General features: G+C 34.1%; 2 protein-coding genes across 2 annotated transcripts in view; one reads left to right on the forward strand and one right to left on the reverse strand.

Moving 5' to 3' along the window:
- Positions 1–99: 99 nt before the first annotated feature.
- Positions 100–20,151, forward strand: ermp1 (endoplasmic reticulum metallopeptidase 1). Its single transcript, XM_026235346.1, has 15 exons — positions 100–437; positions 1,543–1,847; positions 5,228–5,355; positions 5,746–5,851; positions 6,808–6,954; positions 7,124–7,216; positions 10,867–11,079; positions 12,090–12,310; positions 15,623–15,797; positions 15,896–16,086; positions 16,958–17,110; positions 18,119–18,321; positions 18,399–18,514; positions 19,563–19,726; positions 19,811–20,151. Exons 1-15 carry the CDS (start codon positions 178–180, stop codon positions 19,985–19,987), a joined length of 2,652 nt encoding a protein of 883 aa, XP_026091131.1. The 5' UTR covers positions 100–177; the 3' UTR covers positions 19,988–20,151.
- Positions 20,152–21,851: 1,700 nt separating this feature from the next.
- The window catches only part of LOC113064476 (RAB6A-GEF complex partner protein 1-like), a 33,425-nt gene continuing 29,245 nt past the window's right edge, over positions 21,852–26,031 (reverse strand). The window contains exons 23-26 of the mRNA XM_026235349.1: positions 25,402–25,602; positions 25,098–25,275; positions 24,839–25,027; positions 21,852–24,067 (exon numbers count right to left, since the gene is read on the reverse strand). Coding sequence (XP_026091134.1) covers positions 23,782–24,067; positions 24,839–25,027; positions 25,098–25,275; positions 25,402–25,602 — 854 coding nt within the window. The 3' untranslated portion in view covers positions 21,852–23,781. The remainder of the gene's footprint in view (positions 24,068–24,838; positions 25,028–25,097; positions 25,276–25,401; positions 25,603–26,031) is intronic.

Here is a 26,031-nt window from a genome sequence, read left to right on the forward strand (position 1 = left end):
TATGGTGTGAAACTACTCAGTAGGTGGCGGTAATACGCTAATAGGGAGTAAGGGCGGGGCTCTGCGCATGTGGGCGTGGTTTGGGACTATGGGCCCTCCCATCGTGTCTGAGGAAGTTTGTCCCTCTGCCGCTTCCGTTCACGCTGAGAGCAGGCAGCAGGAGCAGCGGTAGTAAAGATGGAAACAGAATCAACGGTCCGCAGAATCAGAGCCCAACAGAAGCAGCAGAAGCAGCCGGGCTGTAGCGATGAAGCAGCCGCGCTGAACGGGCTCCCGAAGCGCAAACACAAGCCGGAAGTGAGCGCTGGGCTGCTGGGCGAGAGTTCCGCTGTGCTGCTGCTGCTCGGGTTCGTGTGTCTGCTGTGGCTCCTGGTTCTGCTCTCTCTGCGACAGCTCGTCATCAGCAGCCCGGGACTCTTCAACGCGATCCGGGCCAGGTACACTTTACATGCGATAATACCAGGCTACTTACCTGTTTACTACAGTAATACCATGGTAAAACGAGCATAATGCCATGGTATAAAGCACTGTAGTGTTTTCATAATGAATCACGATTGTGTATGATGTGATAAACTCATAGTATATATTATAAAATAATTCATTTTGATTGTGTAACGAATAGGATACTTTGTTTACATTCACTCGACTGTGGTTGCTATTGTTTTTTGAAGACAGTTAACAGATACAATGTATCTCAGTATTACTATGACAACAGTAACTTTGATTACTTTGATACAATGGCTTTAGGATTTATGAGAGATGTCTATTAACTTTAAAGCGTTGATGTGGTTTAGATAACATTCAAAATCATTTAAGGGGTTAATTTCAGTGAATTATTTTTTGTCATACAGCAAACAAAAAAAGGTTACATGCAAATAACATGAAGGTTAAAGATCCTGTAAGTAAACTACAAAAAAAAAGGTTTTAAGCATGAACTTAATAATACAACTTGAGTTGTGTGTTTAAAACAAGACAAAAAATTTTAAAAGTGACTTTTGATTATCGATATATGTTTATCTTCCAACCAATAATATTGACTACACTTATAAAAAATACTAATCAAGTTATTATATACGTTTTTCAATTTAATAATATGGGGATTAAAACGTCTGTTTGGATTTGATATAGAATAAAAAAACATAAAGAATAAAATAAACAAAAATAGTGATAATTAAAAATCATTATATTATAAGGAAATCACACACACACACAACACACACATATATATATATATATATTTTTTTCAATATCATTTTTGCATATACTGCAAAGATCTCTGCTCATGATGTTGTTATTAAATTAAAGTTCATGATTTTATTGTGAGAATTTCATTCGTAGAGTTTGAATAGAATACAATCTTTATTGTCATTATACACAGGAACTAGATTTAACAACTTCGCTGCAATTAAATAATGAATCTCATTGAGAACAAAACTCATAATCTATAGATATATAAATAAATAAACAGTAACAGAATAGAATAGCTGTAAAGTTGTGTTCTGTTGGGATGTGTGTGTGTGTGTGTGTGTGTGTGTGTATCAGGAAGCATTTGGAGCGGATCACCAGCGTCGGCCCGCGGACCGTTGGAAGTCCAGAGAACGAGATCATGACGGTGAACTACCTGCTGGATCAGATCGAGCAGATCCGGATCGGGAGTCAGACCGGTCCTCACTCCATCACTGTGGACGTCCAGCGCCCCACTGGATCCTTCAGCATTGACTTCCTGGGCGGCTTCACCAGCTATTACGACCGTGTGACCAACATCGTGGTCAAACTAGAGCCGAAAACCACGGCGCAGCACTTCATGCTCGCAAACTGCCACTTTGACTCGGTGGCAAACAGTGTGGGTACGTATTTACAACGTTTAATCAACGCTTCACAAATGAACCGAGAACGTTTGTTGTTTCATAGCTCAGGATGACTTTGTCTCATAGATGTTTCTGTCTCATTTAAGTTTCAACTTTGATACGGTGTCATCTTTATGTTCCAATTTCACGTCTTATTCATCAAGTTTCTGCTAAAGTTTCTTTCAGTAAAAATGATGAAGCTTCATTAAGTGAAGGATAATAAAGTCACTCTTTCATAACTTAAGAGACTTAAATGAGACATAATTGGGAACCACATTTACTTAAAAAAACTGCACTGAAAATAATTAAGCTCATTAAGGGAAAGAGTTAACTTAATAAAATCTTCTTGCTCAGAAGTTGCTCTTTCATAATTTGTGAGACCTAAATGAGACGTCACTGAGAACCACATTCACCTTTGACTATGATGTTTCTCCTAAAAACAACTGACAATCATGAAGCTTCATTAGTGGAAAGGGTTAATTCACTAAATAGTTTTTGCTCTTTTTACAACGTGAGTCTGAAATGAGACTTAAATGAGAGCCACAAAGGATTTAACTTTGTTTCAGATGTTTCTGTTTAAACAATGAAGTTGAATGAAGAGTTGACTCAATAAAATGTTATTGCTCAGAAGTTGCTCTTATGAGACTTAAACGAGACTTAATTGAGAATCACATTAAGTATTTGCCTTTGAAAAGCAGTGTGACGGACCTAAGGAAAGAGTTGACTAAAGATGTTTTTGCTCAAAAGTTGTTCTTTTATAACATGAGTCTTAAATGAGACTTGAACGAGAATCACAAAGGATTTAACATTGTCTCAGATGTTTCTCCTAAAAATGTGCGCTGAAGCTTCATCAAGTCAGAGAATTAACTCCATAAAATGTTATTGCTCAGAAGTTGCTCGTATGAGACTTAAAGGAGACATAATTGAGAAACACATTAGTTATTTACTATTGTCTCAGATATTTCTAATAAAAACCTGCATCGAAAAGCAGTGCCACAAAAGCAGAAAGTTGACTAAATAAGATGCTTTTGCTCGTATGTTTCTCTTTTATAAATTATGAGTCTTAAATGAGACTTAACAAGTATTTCAAAGGATTTAACTTTTTCTCAGATGTTTCTGTGAATTGAAAACAATAAAGCTTCAGTCAAAGAGTTGACTCGATAAAATGTTATTGCTCAGAAGTTGCTCGTATGAGACTTAAACGAGACATAATTGAGAAACACATTAGGTATTTCCCTTTGTCTCAGATATTTCTTATAAAAACCTGCACCGAAAAGCAGTGTCACAAAAGCTGAAAGTTGACTAAATAAGATGCTTTTGCTCGGATGTTGCTCTTTTATAACTTATGAGTCTTAAATGAGAGGATTTAACTTTCTCTTAGTTGTTTCTCCTAAAAAACACGCGCTGAAGCTTCATCAAGTCAGAGAATTAACTCCGTGAAATGTGATTGCTCAGAAGTTGCTCTTATGAGACTTAAACGAGACATAACTGAGAATCACATTAGGTATTTACCTTTGTCTCAGGACTGAGTCCTTCGGTAGGTCTCTGGTTGTCGATTAAGAGCTCTAAAATGAACGTGGAGCAGCTGAGATCGTTTGATGAGAAAGGTTTGAGTTCTTATTGAGCTGAGCACAGTTTGAGACGTTGTTGAAACACATGAGATTACTGGGATCTGTTTGTTCTGTTTAATCTCAATTCTGTCTTGGAGAAGTAACTGAGATATTACCGAGATCTCATGTGTGTCTGGGCTTCTAGAACAGACTGTTCCTGGACTCCATCTTTTTGGAAATACGTCTTGACATGATGTCATGATTTGAGAATGTCTTGTGTGGAAATCCATATTTCTTCCCCGGCGTCCTCCGTCTCTGTTTATGTGTGGTGTCTGCTGTTGTTGGCAGTGACAGTGATCAGATCGAGCAGTTTACGGTTTCATTGTGTTCGGTGTCGGTGTTCTTCGACTCGTGTCTCATGTCTTTCTCGTTTTTCACAGTGTTTGTGTCTGATGTGTGTTGTATATGGAGAGGCACATTGCATTATTTGCATTATTTATGTGATATATCAGTGCTGTTCATTCCGCTGTCACCTTTGTCCTGAATTCCTGATCCTTAGAAATCTAGGAAGTGAAAGTGAACACAGATGGCGTGTGTGTGTGTGTGTGTGTGTGTGTGTATTTGCATGCTGACATGGCCTGGGATCAGTTTGCCTTGAACTTTATTCCTGCTTTCAGCCGCAGCAAACCTCCCTGATTCATGACTGTAGTGTTCTCATGAGAGTCTCTGCTGATGATGATGATGAAGATGATGATGAAGTCACATGAGTGTTTAACAGAGCGTCTGACAGCGGGGCTGGAGCTCTGTCACGCTTGGACTCATTTTATTGAGCGTTCATGATTTGTGTTTGAGTTAGGGCTGTGTTTGACTGATGGGAAAGTTGTTCCAGGATTAATTGTGCAGTGTTTTACATACACAGATGCATTGTTTATATGCTCTTTATGTATCTTGCATATCTATGGTTTTATATATTTATACGTTTCATTTAGTTTCGAGATTTGTGTGCATGCCTAACATGTGTGTGTAAGTAATAACTAAAGATGTGTCTCTCTGTGTGTGTGTCCTTGTGTGTGTGTGTGTGTGTGTCTTTGTGTGTGCGTATGTATGTATGTGTGTGTCTCTCTCTGTGTGTGTGTGTCTCTGTGTGTGTGTGTGTGTGTCTATCTGTGTCTCTCTCTGTGTCCGTGTGTGTGTGTGTGTATGTGTCTATGTATGTGTGTCTGTCTGTGTGTGTGTGTGTGTGTGTGTGTGTGCGCGTCTGTGTGTGTGCGCGTCTGTTTGTGTGCGCGTCTGTTTGTGTGCGCGTCTGTGTGTGTGTGCGTCTATGTGTGTGTGCGTCTATGTGTGTGTGCGCTTCTGTGTGTGTGTGTGTGTGTGTGTGTGCGTGTCTGTGTGTGTATGTGTCTGTGTTTGTGCGTGTGTGTGTGTGCGTGCGTGTGCGTGTCTGTCTGTGTGTGTGTGTGTGTGTGCGCGCGCGTGTGTCTGTGTGTGTGTGTGTGTGTGTGTGTGTGTGTGTGTGTGTCTGTGTGTGTGTGTGTGTGTGTGTGTGTGTGTGTGTGTGTGTGTGTGTGTGTGTGTCTGTCTGTGTGTCTGTGTGTGTGTGTGTGTGTGTGTGTGTGTGTGTCTGTGTGTGTGTGTGTGTGTGTGTGTGTGTGTGTCTGTGTGTGTGTCTGTGTGTGTGTGTGTCTGTGTCTGTGTCTGTGTCTGTGTGTGTGTGTGTGTGTCTGTGTGTCTGTGTGTGTGTGTGTGTCTGTGTCTGTGTCTGTGTCTGTGTGTGTGTGTGTGTGTGTGTGTGTGTGTGTGTGTGAGTGTGTGTGTGTGTGTTTTCAGGAGCCAGTGATGACGCCGTCAGCTGCTCTGTGATGTTGGAGGTGTTACATTCTTTGGCGTATCTCTCCTCGCCGCTCAAACATGGAATAATCTTCCTGTTTAACGGAGCCGAGGAGAACATCCTGCAGGTGAGAGGTCACAGCAACAGCTGACCTCTGACCTCTGACCTCAGTGAGGGTCAGACTGCCGTTTGCATCTTCAACAGTCTAAATATTGTTATAGTTTTTATTCAAATTGTATAATTTACTTCTTTTACATTTATATTTTTATTTTAGTTAAAAGTTTGTTTTTTTTTGCACAATTTATTATTATTATTTAAAAATTTCTATATTACACTTTATTAATTTTATCCTCGTTTTAGTTATTTTAGTAAATCAGGTAAATATTTTATTTTAGTTCATGTTTTATTTAAAGTAATGAAAATTCTTTCTTTATAGTTTTAGATAACAGTACTCTCCCTGGTTCAGTGTCACACACAGACGCATATAAACATCTCTGATTGTGTTTGTCTCTCTCAGGCCAGTCACGGCTTCATTACCCAGCATCCCTGGGCTCAGCAGGTGCGAGCGTTTGTGAACCTGGAGGCGGCAGGAGTGGGCGGGAAAGAGGTGGTGTTTCAGACAGGTAAACATTCACTGCACTGTGTGTGTGTGTGTGTGTGTGTGTGTGTGTGTCAGAGCTCAACACCTGCGGCACATCCATACCTCATGTTCACTGTTGCTAGGCAGAACTCTCCCAGAATGAAAGGGTTTGTTTACCGTCTCCTGTCATCATTCACTCACACACCAGCGGTTCTCAACCACTATTTCAAACCATATTAATCAGATTTAAGCCTCAAAATAACTTAAGTGATTACAAGTCATCTAAAGTTCATCACCTCAGCAACTGTATTTTTGTCCTTGAATAATCCTTGCATTAAAAATGAGATTTCTAGCCATGCAATAAATATTTTTTTTTTTTTTTTTATAATGAATATAATGTTTTCTAGTTATGGCAAGCTCTGAAGTATTTTTTTGTAAAAAAAAAAAAAAAAAAAAAAAGAAAAAATAAAAATATATATATATATATATATATATAAATAAAATAAAAATTTATTTATTGCATGGCTAGAAATCTCATTTTTAATGCAAGGATTATTCAAAGACAAAAATACAGTATATATATATATATATATATATATATATATATATATATATATATATATATATATATATATATATATATATATATATATATATATATTTTAATTCTAATCTTTTATCCTTATCCAGTAAATCAGGAACGGCTGGAAAAGTCATTGGAAAGAAATTTGCATGAAACTTTAAATAGAATTATTTGAGATGCTTATTTGAATCTATGGACGCTCCTCATTTCTGTGAATGTTTTGAAACAGAACGTTGTTGTTGCAGCCAATGAACTGGAAATATATAATATGGAAATATCTTCTCTAATGTGGGAGCTCAAAAAGCTGTGTGTGTTTATCCGTTTCTGTTAACATTGATTTCATGGTGTGGAAAAGAGCAGCAGGAACATTCTGCGAAGCGTCTAGATGTGAGCGTGACTGAATGATTGTGTCTCAGGGCCGGAGAACCCGTGGCTGGTCCAGGCGTACGTCCGAGCCGCTGTCCATCCGTTCGCATCAGTGGTCGGTCAGGAGGTTTTCCAGAGCGGCGTCATTCCCTCAGACACAGACTTCCGCATCTACAGGGACTTCGGCAAAATTCCCGGTACGAGCTTCACTGATTCATCTCTACTGGTGATGCTTTTAAATCAAATCAGGTTACAATTGCTGTATAATGCAATCATCTGATTTCGATGATGTTTCTGAATAATCGCTGTCTTCTGAATCATCTGTGTGATTGTGTGTGAAGTGTTTGTCCTCTGGGTGTTGTGCAGGGATTGATCTGGCGTTTATAGAGAACGGTTTCATCTATCACACTAAATACGACACTCCGGAGCGGATCCACACCGACTCCATCCAGAGAGCAGGTGAGATTCCTGAAATACCTGGAAGAAAACATGAGAGAAGATCTCAGCGGCTGCTCTGTTAAAGCTGCTTTGGATGCTGAGCGAGAGAAGATCAGAGACACACACACACAGATCACTGTATCTGTGTGTGTGTGTGTGTGTGTGTCTCACACTCCTGTGAGTTTGAGCAGAGCAGCAGCATTCAGACGGATCAAACCCAAACAGACTGATTTCTTTAACTCTAAATCTCATATCTTTGGGAATAACTGGAATATTTCATCTGTCTGTGTTCTTCTGGCGTCTCGCTGCTTAAGATCATCTTTGTTAGATAATTTACTTTCACAAGATCGTGAACTTTATTTCTGTGCTGCTGAAGTCACTTCAACTGAATCAGACTAACAGACTAAAACACCAGTGTGCATTATTAGTATGATTATTTATTACTACTATTGACTATTTATTATTAACCAATTCAATAATTATTGTTTATTTTTAATAATGTTTGTATGAATATATAATAATCATTTAAGAATGTATTTTCTTAAATTATATCATTATATTAAAATTATTATTAGTAGTAGTAGTTGTAGTAATAAAAATAATACATGCTATTAAAGCTAATAAAAGATACTTATCATTATTATTTTATTGAATTATTATTATTATTTTATTGAATTTATAATTACTGTTTATTTTACATAATATAATTTTATAATAATCATTATTATTTATATCATTATTATGATTAATAGTACATTAACAATAGTGTGTGTTTATATATATATATATATATATATATATATATATATATATATATATATATATGTAATTTTATAATAATAATAATTATTATTATGTATATCACTATTATGATTAATAATACATTAATAATATTATACATATAATAGTAATAAAATGTAATACTGGTAGTAATAATAATTCAAAATTATATTACTATATTAAAATTATTAATAGTATAAGTAGCAAATTTTATTATAAATAAAAATAATAAAATGTATTTAATGCTAATATAATATACTTGTTATAATTATTATTTTATTGAATTATTATTATTATTATTATATTGATTTTATTATTAATTACTGTTTATTTTACATAATATAATTTTATAATAATTATTATTATTTATATCATTATTATGATTAATAGTACATTAATAATAGTGTGTATATATATATTAATAATAATACTAATAAACTATAATACTAGTAATTCTAAATTAATTCTAAAATAGTATCATATTATTATTATTACAATTAATATTGTTATTAATTATCATTATTTACAAAATATTTTATTATTACTATAAAAATGAGTAATGCATTAGCCCAGCCGCAGGCAGTTTTTGAACAGTAACCATACGCAGTGTGTTGCATTAATGCAGTATTCAGCCGTTGTGCATCATAATAAACGGTATGAATTCTGTCTGATAGTTCAGGGCTGCTCTGATGGATGGATGTGCATCAGTGGCTCAGTATACGAGTGTTTGCTGATATCCTGAGGGAAACACATTCAAGTTGTGCTCTGTTAGACTGAACACACTGTACAGGTTTAAAGTTTAATCCCTCGGCTGTAGAACAATAACAGCTGTGTTTCACCTAAACCTGTCACCAGGACAGATGCACGCTCTGCTGATGTTTAATGTGCTTGAGAAATAATACAACAATACATAATATAACCATTAAAAATATATAGAATAAGAATATATATAGAATATAAAAATTATATATATGTGTGTGTGTGTGTGTGTGTGTGTGTGTGTGTATATATATATATATATAATATTATTTTTATTTTTTAAATTAAAATAATGCTATGACGTGGCTTTTAAAAAATATATATAATAAGAATATATATAGAATATAAATTATATATATATATGTGTGTGTGTGTGTGTGTGTGTGTATATATATATATATATAATATTATTTTTATTTTTTAAATTAAAATAATGCTATGACGTGGCTTTTAAAAAATATATATAATAAGAATATATATAGAATATAAAAATTATATATATATGTGTGTGTGTGTGTGTGTGTATATATTAGGGGTGTAACGGTTCACAAAATTCACGGTTCGGTTCGATACGATACACTGATGTCACGGTTCGGTTCGGTTCGGTTCGATACGTTTTAGATACAGCAAAATGTAAAAACATCTCAACTTTTCAGAATGCCGCAAGCGCACCGCGGGTCATGTGACAAGAACCAACCAATCAGCTTCATCCTTTCCCGTAACAACGTTGAGAGCTCAGCCAAGATGAAGGATCAGCTGATCATAGTTGTATATGGATTGCAATTTTGAAATAAATTCAGTAGCAGAGCTACTGCAAGCGATTTTTAGAGCTGCAAATCCATTTATCCTTCGCTGAAATTTCCGCGTCTCATGGAGAGAGCACGTCATTGTTGCTTAGCAAAGACAGACGCCTCATGAGCGCTTCTGCCCGAGCGCTTTGGAAAGGAGGAGAAAGACGCGCTTAGCGTTTTCCATGCGTTTTTAGGAGCAATATGTGAACGGCCCCTAAGGCGCTCGCTCACTCAGCACGCGCTGAAGGCTCGTTGCAAAATGTCTAATGCATTTAACAGACCAGAAATATAAGATCCTAAAATAACCAACAGGTCTGGTGTTTGGGTTGGATTCCCTGTAAGCTATAGTGTCTAAATGCTGCAGGGATAGTTTGCTGCGTGCATGTTTCTCCTTTTTTTCGTCTTTTCCCAGATAGTACTGACGCATATATCCCAGATATTCCCGCTGGTTTTTTTTTTTTTTTTTTTGTAATCCCGCTGGTGTACCCTGTCATGTTGCAGATGCGACATACCGTTGTTTTTTTATCCACCACTCTCTTGCCATCACCATTATAGCTTAAAGGGAATCCAAAGTGCACCCAAACACCAGACCTGTTGGTTATTGGGGGATCTTCTCATTTCTAGTCTGTTAAACGCATTGGCTATTTTGCAACGAGCCTTCAGCGCGTACTGAGTGAGCGAGCGCCTGCTGAGTAGCCTAACATAAACATATAAGATGGTGTTTTTTTCTTCTTCGGGAGTGTCAGGGGCGTTGCCTGTTACGTTGTTTGGGTTATTGGGCTACCTTGTTGAACGAATATCATTATATTTCTCTCTCTCTCTTTTTTTTTTTTTTTCAAATATAATTAAATACTCCAACGAACCGTTCGGTATACATAATGCGTACCGCGTACCGAACCGAAAGCGTCGTACCGAACGGTTCAATACGAATACGCGTATCGTTACACCCCTAATATATATATATATATATATATATATATATATATATATAATATTATTTTTATTTTTTAAATTAAAATAATGCTATGACGTGGCTTTTAAAAAATATATATAATTTAATTACATAATTATATGATTTAGTGTTTAAATAAATAAATATGTTTAAGTAATGCTATAATTTGGTGTTAAAATAAATATATTTATTTTGAAATATCAGCAGCAAAGGCTATTTTCTTGGCAAACTAATAGAAGAAGTAAAACAATACTTCTAATGATAGTAAAATAATCATATACAAAACTAACAATATATTTCACAAATATAATACACTCACAGTACAGATATATATATATATATATATATACAGTATGTAGATTGTGTATCTGACGTGTGTCCGTCTGCAGGTGACAACATCCTGTCTGTGCTCAAACACCTGGTGATGTCAGATGAGCTGGCCGACTCATCAGCCTATCGTCATGGTAACATGGTGTTCTTTGATCTGTTGGGCGTTACCGTGGTTGCGTACCCTGCACGTGTTGGTACCATCATCAACTACCTGGCTGCTGTTGCCACGGTGATCTACCTGGGCAGGAAGTGCAGGTTATCTAGCAGTGCAGGTAAGTGCTGGTGAACATGAGGATATATCAGTCTGTTAAAACTGTTAATATTTATATTTAATGTCACTGAATGCTTTTATTCAGACATTTCATTTTTTTTTTTTTTTGAAGCACATATGGAAAATATGAAGTATTGTAGATTATTTAAATGTTAATTTATTAAATTCTTAGTCTTATGATTATTTTAATTTCTCCTTTTCTACTGATATGTTGTTAAAAAAATTAATTGGATGTAAGTTTTTTTTTTAACACCAACTCATAATTATTAAAACAAATTATATGTAAATAAATGTATTTATTTATTCATTTAATTTAATGCCAAATCATTGCATTATTAAAAAAAATAAATAAATTATTTATCTATTTTTTTTTACATCAAATCAAAGCATTATATATATGGAAAGATTATTATTTATTTACTTATCTATTTTAACACCACAGCACAGAAGCACAGCATAATTTAAATAAAATGAATTCATTTGTTTATATGGCAAATCACAGCATTATTTAAATAAGTAGTAAAATATTTATTTATTCATGCAATGCATAATCATAACATTATTTAAATAAAATAAATAAATGAATGCATTTAAATGATTTTTAAATAATTAAATTTTATTTGTTTTTAGATTTATTTGAATTCATAATTATTTATTAGAATTATTTTAATTATATAGAGCATTATTTAAATGAAAAATACATTTTATACATTTATTATTTTATTTGAATTTTAAAGTGTATTCAGATTAGTTTGTAATAACTCATATGTGATAATATCTGATGTGCTGGCTGATTGTATGAGTTTGTTTAGTTAAAGCCAATTCTGTGTCAAACGCTACAGGAACAAACAGGAATCATCTCTTGTAATGTGAGTAATGAACAATATAAACCGGAGTAACTGAAGTCCACAGCTTCATGTTCTGATTGATTGATTGATTGTAGAGTCTAGTGCATGTTTGTGGCTGCTCTTGCGTGTTCTGAGGCGTGTGCTGGTGTGTGTCCCGCGGCAGGCGGCCGCTACACGCGTGATCTGGCGTGTGCGGCGTGTGTGGCTGTGTTGAGCTGGTTCGTGGCTCTGCTGACGGTTCAGATCGTGGCTCTGCTCGTGACGCTCGCGGGACGCTCCATGTTCTGGTACACACACTTCTACGCCGCTGTGTGTCTGTACGGATCCGTCGCCGTCGGGAAGATCCTGCTGATCCACACGCTGGCCAAGAACCTGTACTACGGGGTGAGTCCTGGGACAAAACACTGCTCACATTCACTCACCGCAGAAACACACTGGAACGGCTACATCAAGTGATTTATTTGTGTGTTCATAAAATACATTTTTCATTATGTTGTCACTGATTAACTGATATGAGTCTGTTCATTATTTAAATAAAAATGATGAATATGTTCATATAAATGAAATATGTTCATTATTTAAATAATAACATTAATACAAAATGTATTTAACAACTATAAAATATTATTTATTTAATACAATAATATTTTATATAAAAAATAATGTCAAATGTATTTATTAATATACTCCACATTTATACCATCAATTAAGTAAATAAAATACAAATATTATGAAATAATAATGATATAACAAATAAAATAAAATCTATTATTTATTTATATATATATATATATATATATATATATATATATATATATATATATATATATATATATAATTTTTTTTTTTTTTTTTTTTTTTTGTGTACATTTTAAATACATTTTTAATAGATCACAGGTAATTGATATGCTGGTTAATATTAAGTATCTGTTCAATATTTAAATTATTAACCAGTTAAATATTGTTATTAGTATTATTATTATTATTATATTGCATTTATAATTAATTACTGTTTATTTTACATAATACATTTTTTATAATAATAATAAAACATATTATCAGTATTATGATTAATAATACATGAATAATTGTATAAATTAATAATACTTATAAAATATAATACTAGTAGTAATAATTATAATAATTCTAAATTTATATTAATTAAAATTATTATTAGTAGTAATATTTTTATTATACATTTAATATATATATATATATATATATATATATATTATTTTAACATCATAACACAACATAATAAAAACATAACTAGCTTTATTTAAATAATAATATAAAAAATGTATTAATTCCAAATCAGTTGCATTATTTAAAATACATTTAAAAATATTTTATTTAATTACATGCATAAATTACATTCATATTATCACTGAAAACTGACATGCTCACTTAAATTATGAATCTGTTCAGTTAAACCAATGAAGCTCATCAATCCAGTGACTAGTCCCTTGTTTCCTGTTTGAAGTAAACTTGAGCACACTGTAGTAATAATAATAATAATATTTTTTATTTATTCATTCCTTCATTCCAAAACATTATTAATTAAATAAAAAATATTGTAAAAAAATTTATAAAAATTATTTACTATTATTATAATTTTTTTAATTTATAAAAAAATAAAATGTAATGCAAAATGCATATTTTCATTAGTTTATTTAAATGATTGATTTCTAAATTGTAATGTTTGTAGGTTGTGTTTGTAAGGACTAGTTACTGAATGTCCCGCTCTTGAGCCTGAAGTCACATGAAACCAGAGCTTTCTCAAGGGTTTGTGTTTGACCTCATTACGGTCACGCGAGGGTCGTTAGTGACTAATGACTAATAACTCAGACCTTAAAGTCCCAGAGTTCACAGCTACGTCTCTGTAACATGACACGGTCTTCATGAATGTAGAAGAAGTGTGTGTTTGAGATGCCGGAACTCTTCGTCATTTCTTTTAAAGGTTTTTACTATCACATTTAAGCTTTTTTCTTACTTGAACTTGTATAGTTAGACTTTAATTTCAAGATTAGTTATTAGAATATATTCAGGTCACACAATATTAGTGTTGTTTGATGAATTTCTCATAACTGGTTTATTATTATCACTGTTCAAAAGGTTGGAGCTGGTAGAATTTTTATTTTATTTATTATTTTTTAAGAAGTCTCTTCTGCTCAGGAAGGCTGCATTTATTTGATTAAAAGTACAGTAAAATTGTAAAATATTTTTACAGTTTAAATCAACTGTGTTCTGTGTGAATCTGTTTTAAAGTGTAATTTATTTCTGTGATGCTCCGCTGTATTTTCAGCATCATTCCTCCAGTCTTCAGTGTCACATGATCTTTAGAAATCATGAAAATATGATGATTTACTGCTCAAGAAACATTTCTGATTATTATCAATGTTGAAAACGGATGTGATGCTGAATATTTGTGTGGAAACTGTGATTCGTTTTAGTTTTAAGGGTTCTCTGATGAACAGAAAGCTCAGAAGAACAGCATTTATCTAAAATATAATGTAATAAAAGTCTTCTGTCTGTGTTCGAGGGTTTTATTTGTGCAGCTCTACCGAGCTCTGATTCTCTGCTCATCTTCTTATGAAAGCGCTGTAATGACTGTAACTCAACATCTTCTAAAGTCCAGATTCAGACACAGAGTTAACAAACACGTCACGTATTTGCCGTTCTTATCAATTAAGAGATTACATGCAACATTTGTACATTTTAAAGTTAATTTGTAACAATTTTGAATGATCTTTGTCATTTTTTTAAACACATTTTTACTTATACTAGTTTGAGAATGTGTTTTTTTGCTCCTCTAGTGTGTTTGAGTCATATACATGGAATCCAATAAACTCAGTATTATTATTATTATTATTATTATTATTATTATTTGTATTTTTAAGTTAAGTGAGATTTTTTTTTAATCCGATAAACTTCAGATTTGTTTATTTTTTATTTTATTTGGCTAAAAACAACATCTTGTCATTAAAATACAAACAAACAAAACTATCACTAGTTAAACAAACAAACAGAATCTTTACATTTTTAAATAAAAAAAAAAATGTAACACCAAATCTTAGCATTATTTTAATTTTAAATATGTATTTTAGCATCAAATCATAGCATAGTTTAAATACAATTTAAATAAACAATGTGTTTATTTATTTTATTTATTTAGACACCAAATAGAAGCATTATTTTAATAAAAATTAAATATACTACATTTTATTTATTTTATTGCTGACTAAGCATTATTTAAATTATTTTTATTTTTATTTTAATTATTTTATTTTTGGATTTTTGTATATTTTTTATCTTATTCAGCTGAACAGAGATATCTGATCTAGTTGATTCTCTGCTGACGTTCATCTGTTGCTCCTCCCTCACTGTGTGTGTGTGTGTGTGTGTGTGTGTGTGTGTGTGTGTGTGTGTGTGTGTGTGAGTGTGAGTGTGTGTGTGTGTGTGCTGAACCATCACTAGATCAGGAAATGATCGCTCAAACGTCTGATGATCTCTCTGTACATGTGAAGATGGTATCTGTGTGTGTGTGTGTGTGTGCGTGTGTGTGTGAGTGTGTGTGTGTGTGCTGAACCAGCACTAGATCAGAAAATGATCGCTCAAACGTCTGATGATCTCTCTGTACATGTGAAGATGGTATCTGTGTGTGTGGTCATTAATGAAAGTGTCTGTGTCCGTCAGGGTGTGAGCAGCGTGGATCTGTCCGAGCGCTTCTTTGACGTCAGTCTGCTGTTGTGGTGTTGTGCGCTGCTCTTCCTCACTCAGCGCGGCTTGTGTTCGGCGTACGTGCCCATGATGATGGTCGTCTTCCCTCTGGCCAGCAAACTGCTGCTCACCAAACACTTCAGAGCCAGAGGTCAGACACGTGCAGCATTACACCGCAGATCGTCCCGTCTCAGTGGTTCAGCCGGATTGAGTGTGTGTGTGTGTGTGTGTGTGTGTGTGTCGCTTCAGGAGCGTCTCTGCAGTACTCCGTCCTGTACCTGACGGGTCTCGCCGTGCCCTACGTCCACATCATGTTCCTCATCTGGGTGGTGTTCGAGATCTTCACACCCATCCTGGGCCGCAGCGGAACCGAGATCCCCCCCGACGTCGTCCTGGCATCACTCGTTACCCTGGCAACCGTCATTCTGTCCTCATATTTTGTGAGTCATACAGACTAACAGTAACATAGTAAATTCAACAATTATAATTCACAAATGTAAAAAGAAAAATTCTAATGCAAATTTCTAAAATTCTATTTCAGATTAAAAAAATTATAATTAAAAAAATCTAATAAAAAAATTATATTTTAGATTTTGAAAAAAATTGATTAGGGAAAATCTAATTGAAAAATTCAGTTAATATTAAGAAATTCAAATTCAGTAATTCAGATTCAAAAATGTAATTTAAACAACTCATATTCAAAAATTCTAATTAAAAAAAATCTAATTAAAAATTTCAAAAATTAAATTTCAGATTCAAAAATCTGATTTATAAAATCGAATTAAAAAATTCAGTTATTATTGAAAAATTTTAATTCGGTAAATTAAAAACTCATTCGAAAATTCTAATTTAAAAAATCTAATTCAGAATTTCTAAATTTCAATTTCATATTCAAAAATCATATTTAAAAAAACTCTAATTTAAAAATTCAGTACTAAAAAAATTCAGTAATCCAAATTCAAACATTTTAATTAAAAAACTCAGATTAAAAAAATCAAATTAAAAAAATCTAATTCGAATTTTCAAAAAATCTAAAATCGGATTTAAAAAAATCTCATTTAAAAATTCAGTTATTATAAAAAAATATATAATTCAGTAATTAAAAAATTTGAAGAAAAAAAAATCAAATTCACAATTTCAAATTGCAAACAAAAGAAGCAGAGATTAAATTATCTCTCTCTCTCCTTCTGTGTGTCTCAAGTTAAAGGTGTTTTATTGCCGTGATATTTGTATGCCGGATCAGGACACATGTGACGTCTCTCTCTCTCTCTCTCTCTCTCTCTCTCTATGTCTCTCTCTCTCTCTCTCCAGATGCACTTCATCTATCTGGCCTGCAGTACGAGGCGGATCTTGGCTGGTCTGGGATCAGTGTTTGTGCTGATGTTTGTTCTGGTCTGCTGTGGTCTGTTCTTCCCGTATTCTGCTGACCCGTCCAGCCCGCGACCCAAGCGCATCTTCGTCCAGGTGATCTGTCTTCAGAGCAGGATTATTATATAAAGTGAAGTGACTCCCACAGCGCTCCTCACCTGATGTTAACACACGGAAGAGCAGGTCCAGATTGAGACCATAACTTTATTAGTCGTGCACTGTCAGCTTCAAAACTTACAGCTACATCACACGTGAAATGAAAGGCAACATCCAAAATGGCATAATAAGGGCTTTAACTGGAATAAAATATATATAAAAGCTTATTTTCTAGTTTACAAGACAACTTTTTGCACTAAAATAATTAAAACTAAATTTGCTATAAAATATAAAGCTTAATAAATAAAAACTGATTTTATTACTGATTATTTATATATATATATATATATATATATATATATATATATATATATATAAGTCGCATTTATTTATTTAGAACCAAGAGAAAGCATTACCGTCTCCAGCCACGAGAGGGCGCTCTATGTCTTCAGTGTAGACTACAGGAGCACTGAGCAGCAAAGAACGCCCTCTAGTGGCTGGAGACGGTAATGTTTTCTGATAGTTCATTTCTCGTGGTTCATGTCAAATTAATTTTGATAAATAAGTTGCACCTGACTATAAGTCACAGGACCAGCCAAACTATAAAAAAGTGCGACTTATAATACGGTAATAAAAAAAATGCTTAAACTTAATCTTGTTGTTTCTGATTTATATGAATGAAATGCTATGATTTATTTATTAATTTTTTTTGTAATTCTCCTTATCTCTAAATCTTTTTTAAAGAAATTACATAATTATTATTTTTTTTTTTAATACTAATATTAATTCGCTTAATGGCACAACACACAACAAAACAACAAATAATTTAGAATATAATAAAATGTATATATAAACTAAAAATGAAATAAAATACCCATACATAATATAATATAATATAAAGATACTAGATACCTGTCTGAATGGTGTTCACAGGGATGGTTTATAAACCAGAATATTTTTTTGAGCACTTTACATGAGTGTAACTCCAGTGAACGCTGCTGATTTCAGCACAGCACACGCGTGTTGCACGCTCTGGACGGGACGGTGGAGCGCTCGGACTCGGGGTTATGGATCAACAGTCTGGATTACAGCGGCATGCAGCACATCACGCCTCACATCCCTCAGATCAACGACAGCATCCGCACACGCTGCTCCGAGCAGCTGCCCTACTGCGGCTTCCCATGGTTCCTGCCGGTCAAGTTCCTGGTCAAGTGAGTGGACAGAGATCCCTGACGCTCTCGCTGTCCTCCAGCTCTCAGTAAAGCTGCTCTTCTTCCTCTGATTTCAGGAAGAGCTGGTATCTTCCTGCTCCTGAAGTCTCTCCTGAAGCTCCGCTGCAGTTTCGGCTCTTATCCAGACACGACACTGAGTGGGGAACCGTTAAAATGAGCTTCGAGGCCAAAGGTGAGAGGTCAGGGTCATTTCACCATGACTGGTGATCACCTTATTCTTCAAAAAAAAAAAAAAAAGGCACATCTTAAACTCATTAGTTTCAAATATTTTTTCATTTAATATTTGTCAAAATTGTAAATAAAAATCAGTAATAATGTCTAATGCATTTTTTTAATTACTTTAACTTCCTAGTTTGAAATATTGTATTACAAATGTTTACAAACTAGTTTTATAATTATTTATATATATATATATATATATATATATATATATATATATATATATATATATATATATATATATATATATTAAAAAATGATATGCTAATAAGTTAATAAGTGTAAACATTTTACATATGCATATAAATTTTAGTTAGAAAAATTATATTAACATTTTTTTTGCTAGTTTGTTATATGCAAACTTTATTATATATATATATATATATATATATATATATATATATATATATATATATATATATATATATATATAACAAACATGATTATTTTAATTTGTACTTATTTTAGTATTTCAGTCTACTCTTTTCTTATAATTTTTTATTATTTATTTTTTAATTTTTTTTAATAATAAACACCTGATAAATGTGTGTGTGTGTATGTGTGTGTATGTGTATATATATATATATATATATGATTTTTTTAAATATAATAGTCAGTTATATCATGTAAGAATATATATAAATGTGTATGTATATATGTGTGTGTATAAAAGTAAATATATATAATTATATTATAGTCATATTTATTATTTGTGTAAATATAAACTGATTATTAAAAATAATGACTGCTGATAATTTAATAAATTAAACAAGCTTTTCAGATTTTTTCAGTTCCTTTATGTTCATCACACACCGCATGAAAAAAAATATTGGAAATGCATAATAGGGGCACTTTAATTTATATTTAAATAAATGAATGAATGACTTACTTTATTATTTCAGCCGCTTTCTAAACATGGATTTTGTTGGTTTTTGAGATTAAAGATGAAATGAGCGTTTAAGAATCCAGTCAGTGTTGAGACAGACACTGTTCTCTTTCAGGTCCCAGTCACATGTCTCTGTATCTGCGTCCTCACGCCGGCTCGTCTCTGATTGGCTGGTCGTTCGGTGACGGGACGCCGGGGTTCGATCTGAGCGGAGAGTATTTCGTCTTCTACTCTCACGGCCTCGACGCTCCGGCCTGGAGCTTCTGGTTTGAGATCCAGGTGAGTCTGACTCGTGAGGAAGCGGAGGAGAGCCCAGGCCTTTATCATCTGAGCGTGTGTGTGTGTGTGTGTGTACTCTTTCAGCCGCCCGAGTCCTCAGACGTGCCTCCGGACCAGGGCTTGATCTCTCTGGCCGTCTCGTCTCATTACTTCTCCGGTCCAGACCGGAGCTCGGAGCCGCTGGAGGCTTTACTGAACAGATTCCCGGCCTGGGCCTTTCCATCGTCCTGGGTCAGCACCTATCACATGTACAGATACTGAGGGACGCGAGCGGACCCCGTCTCACACACACACACACACACACACACACACACACACAGAGAGAGAGAGACACACGACCCCTCAATCACTGCACACCCATAAACTCCACACTGGCTCCTTCATTCACAACAACCAACTGACTTTTCTTTTATTATTATTTTTTTATTATTATTGTTTTTTTTTTTTTTTTTTACATTTTATTATTATTTTTTTATTTTATATAATTTTTCATTATTATTTTATTTTATTTAAATAAAAATAAATATATTTTTTATTTTATTCGTTTTAGCTTTTAGATTTTACTTTTTTATTTTTGATTCTATTTATTTTATTTTTGTCTGGGTCATTTTTCAACACAAAATTCAAATCTAAAAAGTATTAAATACTATTTTACATTAAGATAATTAAGCCGACCTTTTACATGGTGACATTGTTTTTTACGACCGTTAAACACGTTTTACCCCAAAATCTAATGAGAAACTTTTCTTTTAATTATTTATTTATTTTATAGTTATTTTTCACGAGAAATTGTGAAATGAAAATTGCAAAAATGAACTAAATACATATTTAATATTTCTAAAAATAAAAACGTTTTTCTTTGTGTAGTTCAAATTAATATTACTTGATATTTCTGATTCTTGTTAATCTAATCCTGTTTTTAAAATGAGATGGTAGTACACTACCATTATGAGGAACATAAATTATGAATATGGTGTTTAATTGTCATGAATATAATGGTTTTGAGAGGGTTTCTCAGTATTGATGACTGTTCGCTCGACTGAGATCGTGTGCACCGAGCACAATCTCCAACTGTTTTCATCGTTCTTGGTGTTTTATTTTAATCGACTTGATCTTGTTTAAAACAGACATACACTGATACATGTCTTTGTCTCATATTTCAGATGATTGTGTGCTCTTATTAACCTTGGTGTGTGTTTTGTTTGGGATGAAAGTGGACATTCGTTCTGGAGACTGAGCGGATGTTCTGTATTTTCAGTCTGTTCTCGTAATAATCATGAGTTTGTCACGGGAGTTACTAAAATAACTAGTGCTAGATTTGCACGTTTGAGCAAATGAAAGCAGTGACAGAAAACCTGCACATGTCTGTATAATACAGTCAGAATAATAACTGTAATCACATGAAGCTAAATGATTTATAAAAATGATGTTTGTCTTAATTTCTCGCACTGGCCATATTAAGTTTTTGGACTGGAGCTGTACGAAACTCATTTCTTGTCACAGAGGTGCTGTAGTCTTGATGAATCATGCGTTAATGTCTGTTATTGATCGAATCGAATCGTTTCTGATTTATGTTTTTATCATTTGCTGCATTGAATTGTATTTCTGCTATGAATCAGTTTTCTATAAGAAATCACTGTGTGTCTCCTGTTATCTTTTCATTATTTTCTTGTTCAGATTTAGGAAATTGAAAAATTTTTTGAAATAGAAATATAAAATATAAAAAAATATATATATAAAATATTTATATAAATATTACTATTTAAAGCAGCAGTTTTCTGAGTGAATCTCTGTTAAATTGTAATTTATTTCTGTGATCAAAGCTGTATTTTCAGCATCATTCAGAAATCTGAATAATATGATGATTTACTGCCCAAGAAACATTTCTGATTATTATTAATGTTGAACACAGCTGTGCTGCTCAATATTTGTGTGGAAACTGTGATAGATTTGATTTCTCAGGATTCACAGATGAACAAAGTTCAGAAGAACTGCATTTATCTGAAATAAAAATCCTGTTTGTCTATAAATGTTATAAATTATGAAAAATATAAAAAATACATCACAACTTAGCGTATTTTCAGACACTTTAAATATATATAAAAGAAAAAAATGATCACACGAGGTTTAAAAAATAATTTATTGTTCTTTCTGTACAGGAAATGTAGAAAACTGTAGAAAAGTTGTGTACAGGAAACTCTTTACACTGCATTGAGAAGAAACGTTAAACGTCCAGATGAAGAAGCTCAAGAGTCACATCAGTCCTGTGACATCAGAGGGGATTGTGGGTAATCTGTACCATGAACACGTCTGTCAATCTCACACACGGGAGCTCTTTGGTTTGTGAACAACATGATCATCAGAAATACTGCGACAAGACGAGAAGAAACCGCTGAAACTGGGCCGGACTGCGCTGGTTTTATAGGCTTTGGGCACTTGTCAGCTGAACCAGTTTAAACCAGATCAGACCGGTCTAAGCTGCTCGCTTGAGCCATTCGGGGGAAAATAAAACATTAAAATAAAGAAGCATCTCATTAAAGCTGCTAAATACTCCGAGACGACTGTCAATAACGCATAAGAGTTACAGGAAATAGAAGAAGAAGAAGAATAGAAAGGCATTGGTCTGTTGTGAAGGCAGCGCTAACAAGACACACACTGAACACTTTAATACTGAGGATTTGATAAAACACACACAGTATGAGAGAAACTCAACCCCGCGTCCGTCTCTTTGTCCCGCCGCTCAAATAAATACAGAAAACCTTCTCAATGAAGCCGTCAGACGAGATCAGAGATTAATAATCAGAACTAGACATCATCATGGCTGGAAGATAATACCGTGTCAAACGCTTGAAGAGCTCAATATCCTCCTCCTCCTCCTCGCGAGAGTCGCAGGGTAAAAACAGAAAAAAGCTGTCAGTTTCAAACATGATCAGATCAGACTGGAGAAGAGCTGACACAAGCCTGCCTCATCCACAATAAACATTAAAACATGAAGCCATCATCATCATCATCAGACATGAACAGTAGAGTCAGAGTGTGCTTCCCGAAATCATGATCTGAGCCACGTCTGATGCTCATCTGCACGCGATAAAAACACTTTCTGGGCGTTCTGTCTTCTGTTTTTCTGTTTTCCAGTACAAATGTCACAATATTCTTAAATCAGGAACGAAATGACTGTATTTTGCTCATTTGGATGAGATTTTAAGTCTTGTTTTCTGATAAAAAAAAAAAAAATAAGTAGGTTTAGGCTTTAAAAAAAAAAAAATTTTTGTTTATAAAATATTTAGAAGGAACAAAAGTAAAAAAAAACAAAAAAAAACGCACAGTTATGAAAAAGTTTTTTTTTTTTTTACTTGGCTGTAAAATAATGTTGACATAATGTGTTTGTTTGCTTTGTTAACAGCCTGTTTTGATGCCCTTATGATATTCAGTCAAAATTATCCAAATGAATGGAGTTTGTGCTTAAAACAGGAGAACAAAAAACTAATATAGATATAATGAAAAACAGAGCGATTAAAAATGGCATATTTAAGACAAATGAAAAAAGAAAATGAATTATCATCTTGTTTGTAAAAAGATTTAGAAAAATAAATACTGCATGTGATTGATTGTGTGACCTGTTAGAAAAATAATGATCAAAATGAAGTGAGTTTTTGATTAAATCCAATATATATAAATATATGTGTGTGTGTCCTAGCATATGATCTTTTTTGTACCCTACTGACAGATATTTGCTCTTGTTTTAAGAAAGAAAATTAGCAAAAAAGACTTACTGATTTATTTTCCTGCTTTAAGCCTAAACTCACTCCATCTTTATTATTTTGTTTATCAGAAAGCGAGAGTTCAAATCAAGTGGTTTTGATTTCAGAAAGTTTAGTTGTTTGTACCGGAAAACACAAAACAAGTGAGAAACTGCTGCTTTGCGGTGTGAGAGTGTAAAGAGCAGAACATGATGCTTTTGACCACAGGAACACACACCACACTGCAGTCTGGACGAGCTGGAGTAACACACACACACACACACACACACACACACACACACATACACAGGGGCGTCAGGAGAGGGTGCAGTCGTACGTTCCCTCGTCCAGCGGCTCGTCCTCCTGCTCCTCGTGCTCCTGGTCGTCCAGCGGGGGTCCCGGGGGGCCGTCCAGAGGCAGCGGGTGAGCAGACGTCACGGCCCCGCGGTCCTCGGCTCGAGGCAGCAGCAGCAGAGGCGGATCGCTCAGTTTGGACGCTCCGGCCGGCTGGAAGGCTTCGGGCTGAACCTGCTCCACAGGAACCTCCATCAGCTTCAGCAGCTGAGGACCAATCAGGCTCAGGAACGGCTTGTAGCCCGGACTGACCACAAACACAGGAAGAGAGAAGAGTCATCTCTGGACTGCCATCAGGAACAACTAAACATTACACATGTGCTTCCGTTTTACTAACATTCAGACAAAGCAACAGACAATGTGTCATTTTATGTGCAAATTATAATTGATTTTATGTTCTTAGAAACCTTCTTCACATAAACAACAAATCAATTTTTTTTAAAATATTAAAATCAAATTAAAATGTTAAATGATTTCTTTTTATTTTAAATATTACATTTAAAAAATAATTTAAAAAAATATTTGTAATGTGTATAAATTTTGTTTTATATATATATAAAAAAATTCAATTAGAATAAATGCTTTTCTTATACACTTTCATACTTTCTATTTTTCAAGTAAATCTGTAGTATATCTTTTATTTTTTTAAATTTAGTAATATTTCACAATATATTCACAGTATTTTTGATCAAATAAATGTTAAAATAAACATTATAAACTCTTACAGATAGAAACTTTACAATGATAGAGTCTACATTGAAAAAAAATTATATATATATATATATATATTTTTTTTAGATTAAAAAAAAAGATACAGATAGACTGATCCGACTCATTCAACTTTGTTGTCGGGTTTGTATAAATTAAAATAAAATGAAAATGATATCTTTTTAAAGGAGTTTTTTTTTCTTTTATTCTCTAAGTTATATAATGTTTTCCCATTATATTTATATGATTAGCCCTCATTGTATAACACATTTTACAAATACATGAATCATTACAATATGGTGATACTGACCAATCAGACGAGGCCCACAGGTCGACCGCTATCAGCCCGGCTCGGATGCTCTGGACCGTTTCTGCCGGGACTTCTGGACTGTCCAAAAAGCCCACGACCTGCTTAATGACGCCGGCGTCTCGTAAGATCAGCCCGATGACCACGCACCAGTCCAGACAGCCGGCCTCCATGAAGACGTGCAGCAGATACCTGACACAAGCAGAGCAGCAGGTGAAGCTCTGAACTCTGAGCAGGGAAAGACCACCAGAGACGGACTCACCGCAGCTGCACCTGACTCTTGTGAGGCCCTTTATTGGCCAGCTCCATGGAGATGTGCTCCAGCTCTGATTGGCTGAGACTGAGGGTGGAGACATTCTCATCCACCATTGTCCAATCACCATCCAGCATGGAGCTGGTCTCAGTGAGGTCCGTGGCTGAACCGATGCTGCACTCCTCTCCTGATAAATGGAGAACAACCACATCAGAGACAGAGAGAGAGACAGAGAGAGAGAGATGGAGAGAGAGATGGAGAGAGAGATGGAGAGAGACAGAAAGAGAGAGAGAGACTGATCTTATTCCCTCACCTTTGTTGATGAGAGGAGAGAGAAATGCGTCCTGCGTCCTTGGTGCTCCGAGAGAGGAGGCGGAGTCCAGTTCCTTTGACACCGCCCCCAAGCCGTCCAGCCATCTGTGATTGGCTGTGGTGACCTGGGGGGGCGTGGTGTCCATGTCACTGTTCAGCAAACTGTCCTCAGACTGAGACTTCAGCAAACGAGAACTCAACACTGTGATGAGAGATGATCATGTGACCCGTCAGTCATAGCAGCTCATTACATCTTAAAGGTGCAGCGGATACAAACACAGCCTGTTTAAATACAGGACGAACCTTATGTTTGATCTTACTGTAATAAAAAAACTATATATTTGTACTTCTACATTTATTTTAAATGTAGAGAAACTTAATTTGAAAAATAAAAGTAATCTTAATTTACTTTTAAAAAACAATCTCTCTCTCTATATATAAATAAACAATTATTTAAAAACTTTAATCTGATGTTTTATTTTGGACTAAATTATATGTACAAAATTTAGAGAGAAAATAATAAAACAATAAAAATTATATTTTTTTTTATTTCAATATTATTTCTTATTTTTATTTAGTTTCTATTAAACTCTAGAGAGAAAATAAAAGTAAATAATATAAAGAATCATAG

Source organism: Carassius auratus, chromosome 46 (genome assembly GCF_003368295.1).
Source record: "Carassius auratus strain Wakin chromosome 46, ASM336829v1, whole genome shotgun sequence".
Lineage (NCBI taxonomy): Eukaryota > Metazoa > Chordata > Actinopteri > Cypriniformes > Cyprinidae > Carassius > Carassius auratus.

Bases quoted from the DNA above. Each gene is read 5' to 3' on its own strand.
- ermp1 (XM_026235346.1), top strand. From the start codon at position 178: ATGGAAACAGAATCAACGGTCCGCAGAATCAGAGCCCAACAGAAGCAG. The intron at 7,217-10,866 runs GTGAGATTCCTG...GTCCGTCTGCAG, and splicing joins CGACTCCATCCAGAGAGCAG to GTGACAACATCCTGTCTGTG. The intron at 12,311-15,622 runs GTGAGTCCTGGG...TGTGTCCGTCAG, and splicing joins CCAAGAACCTGTACTACGGG to GGTGTGAGCAGCGTGGATCT.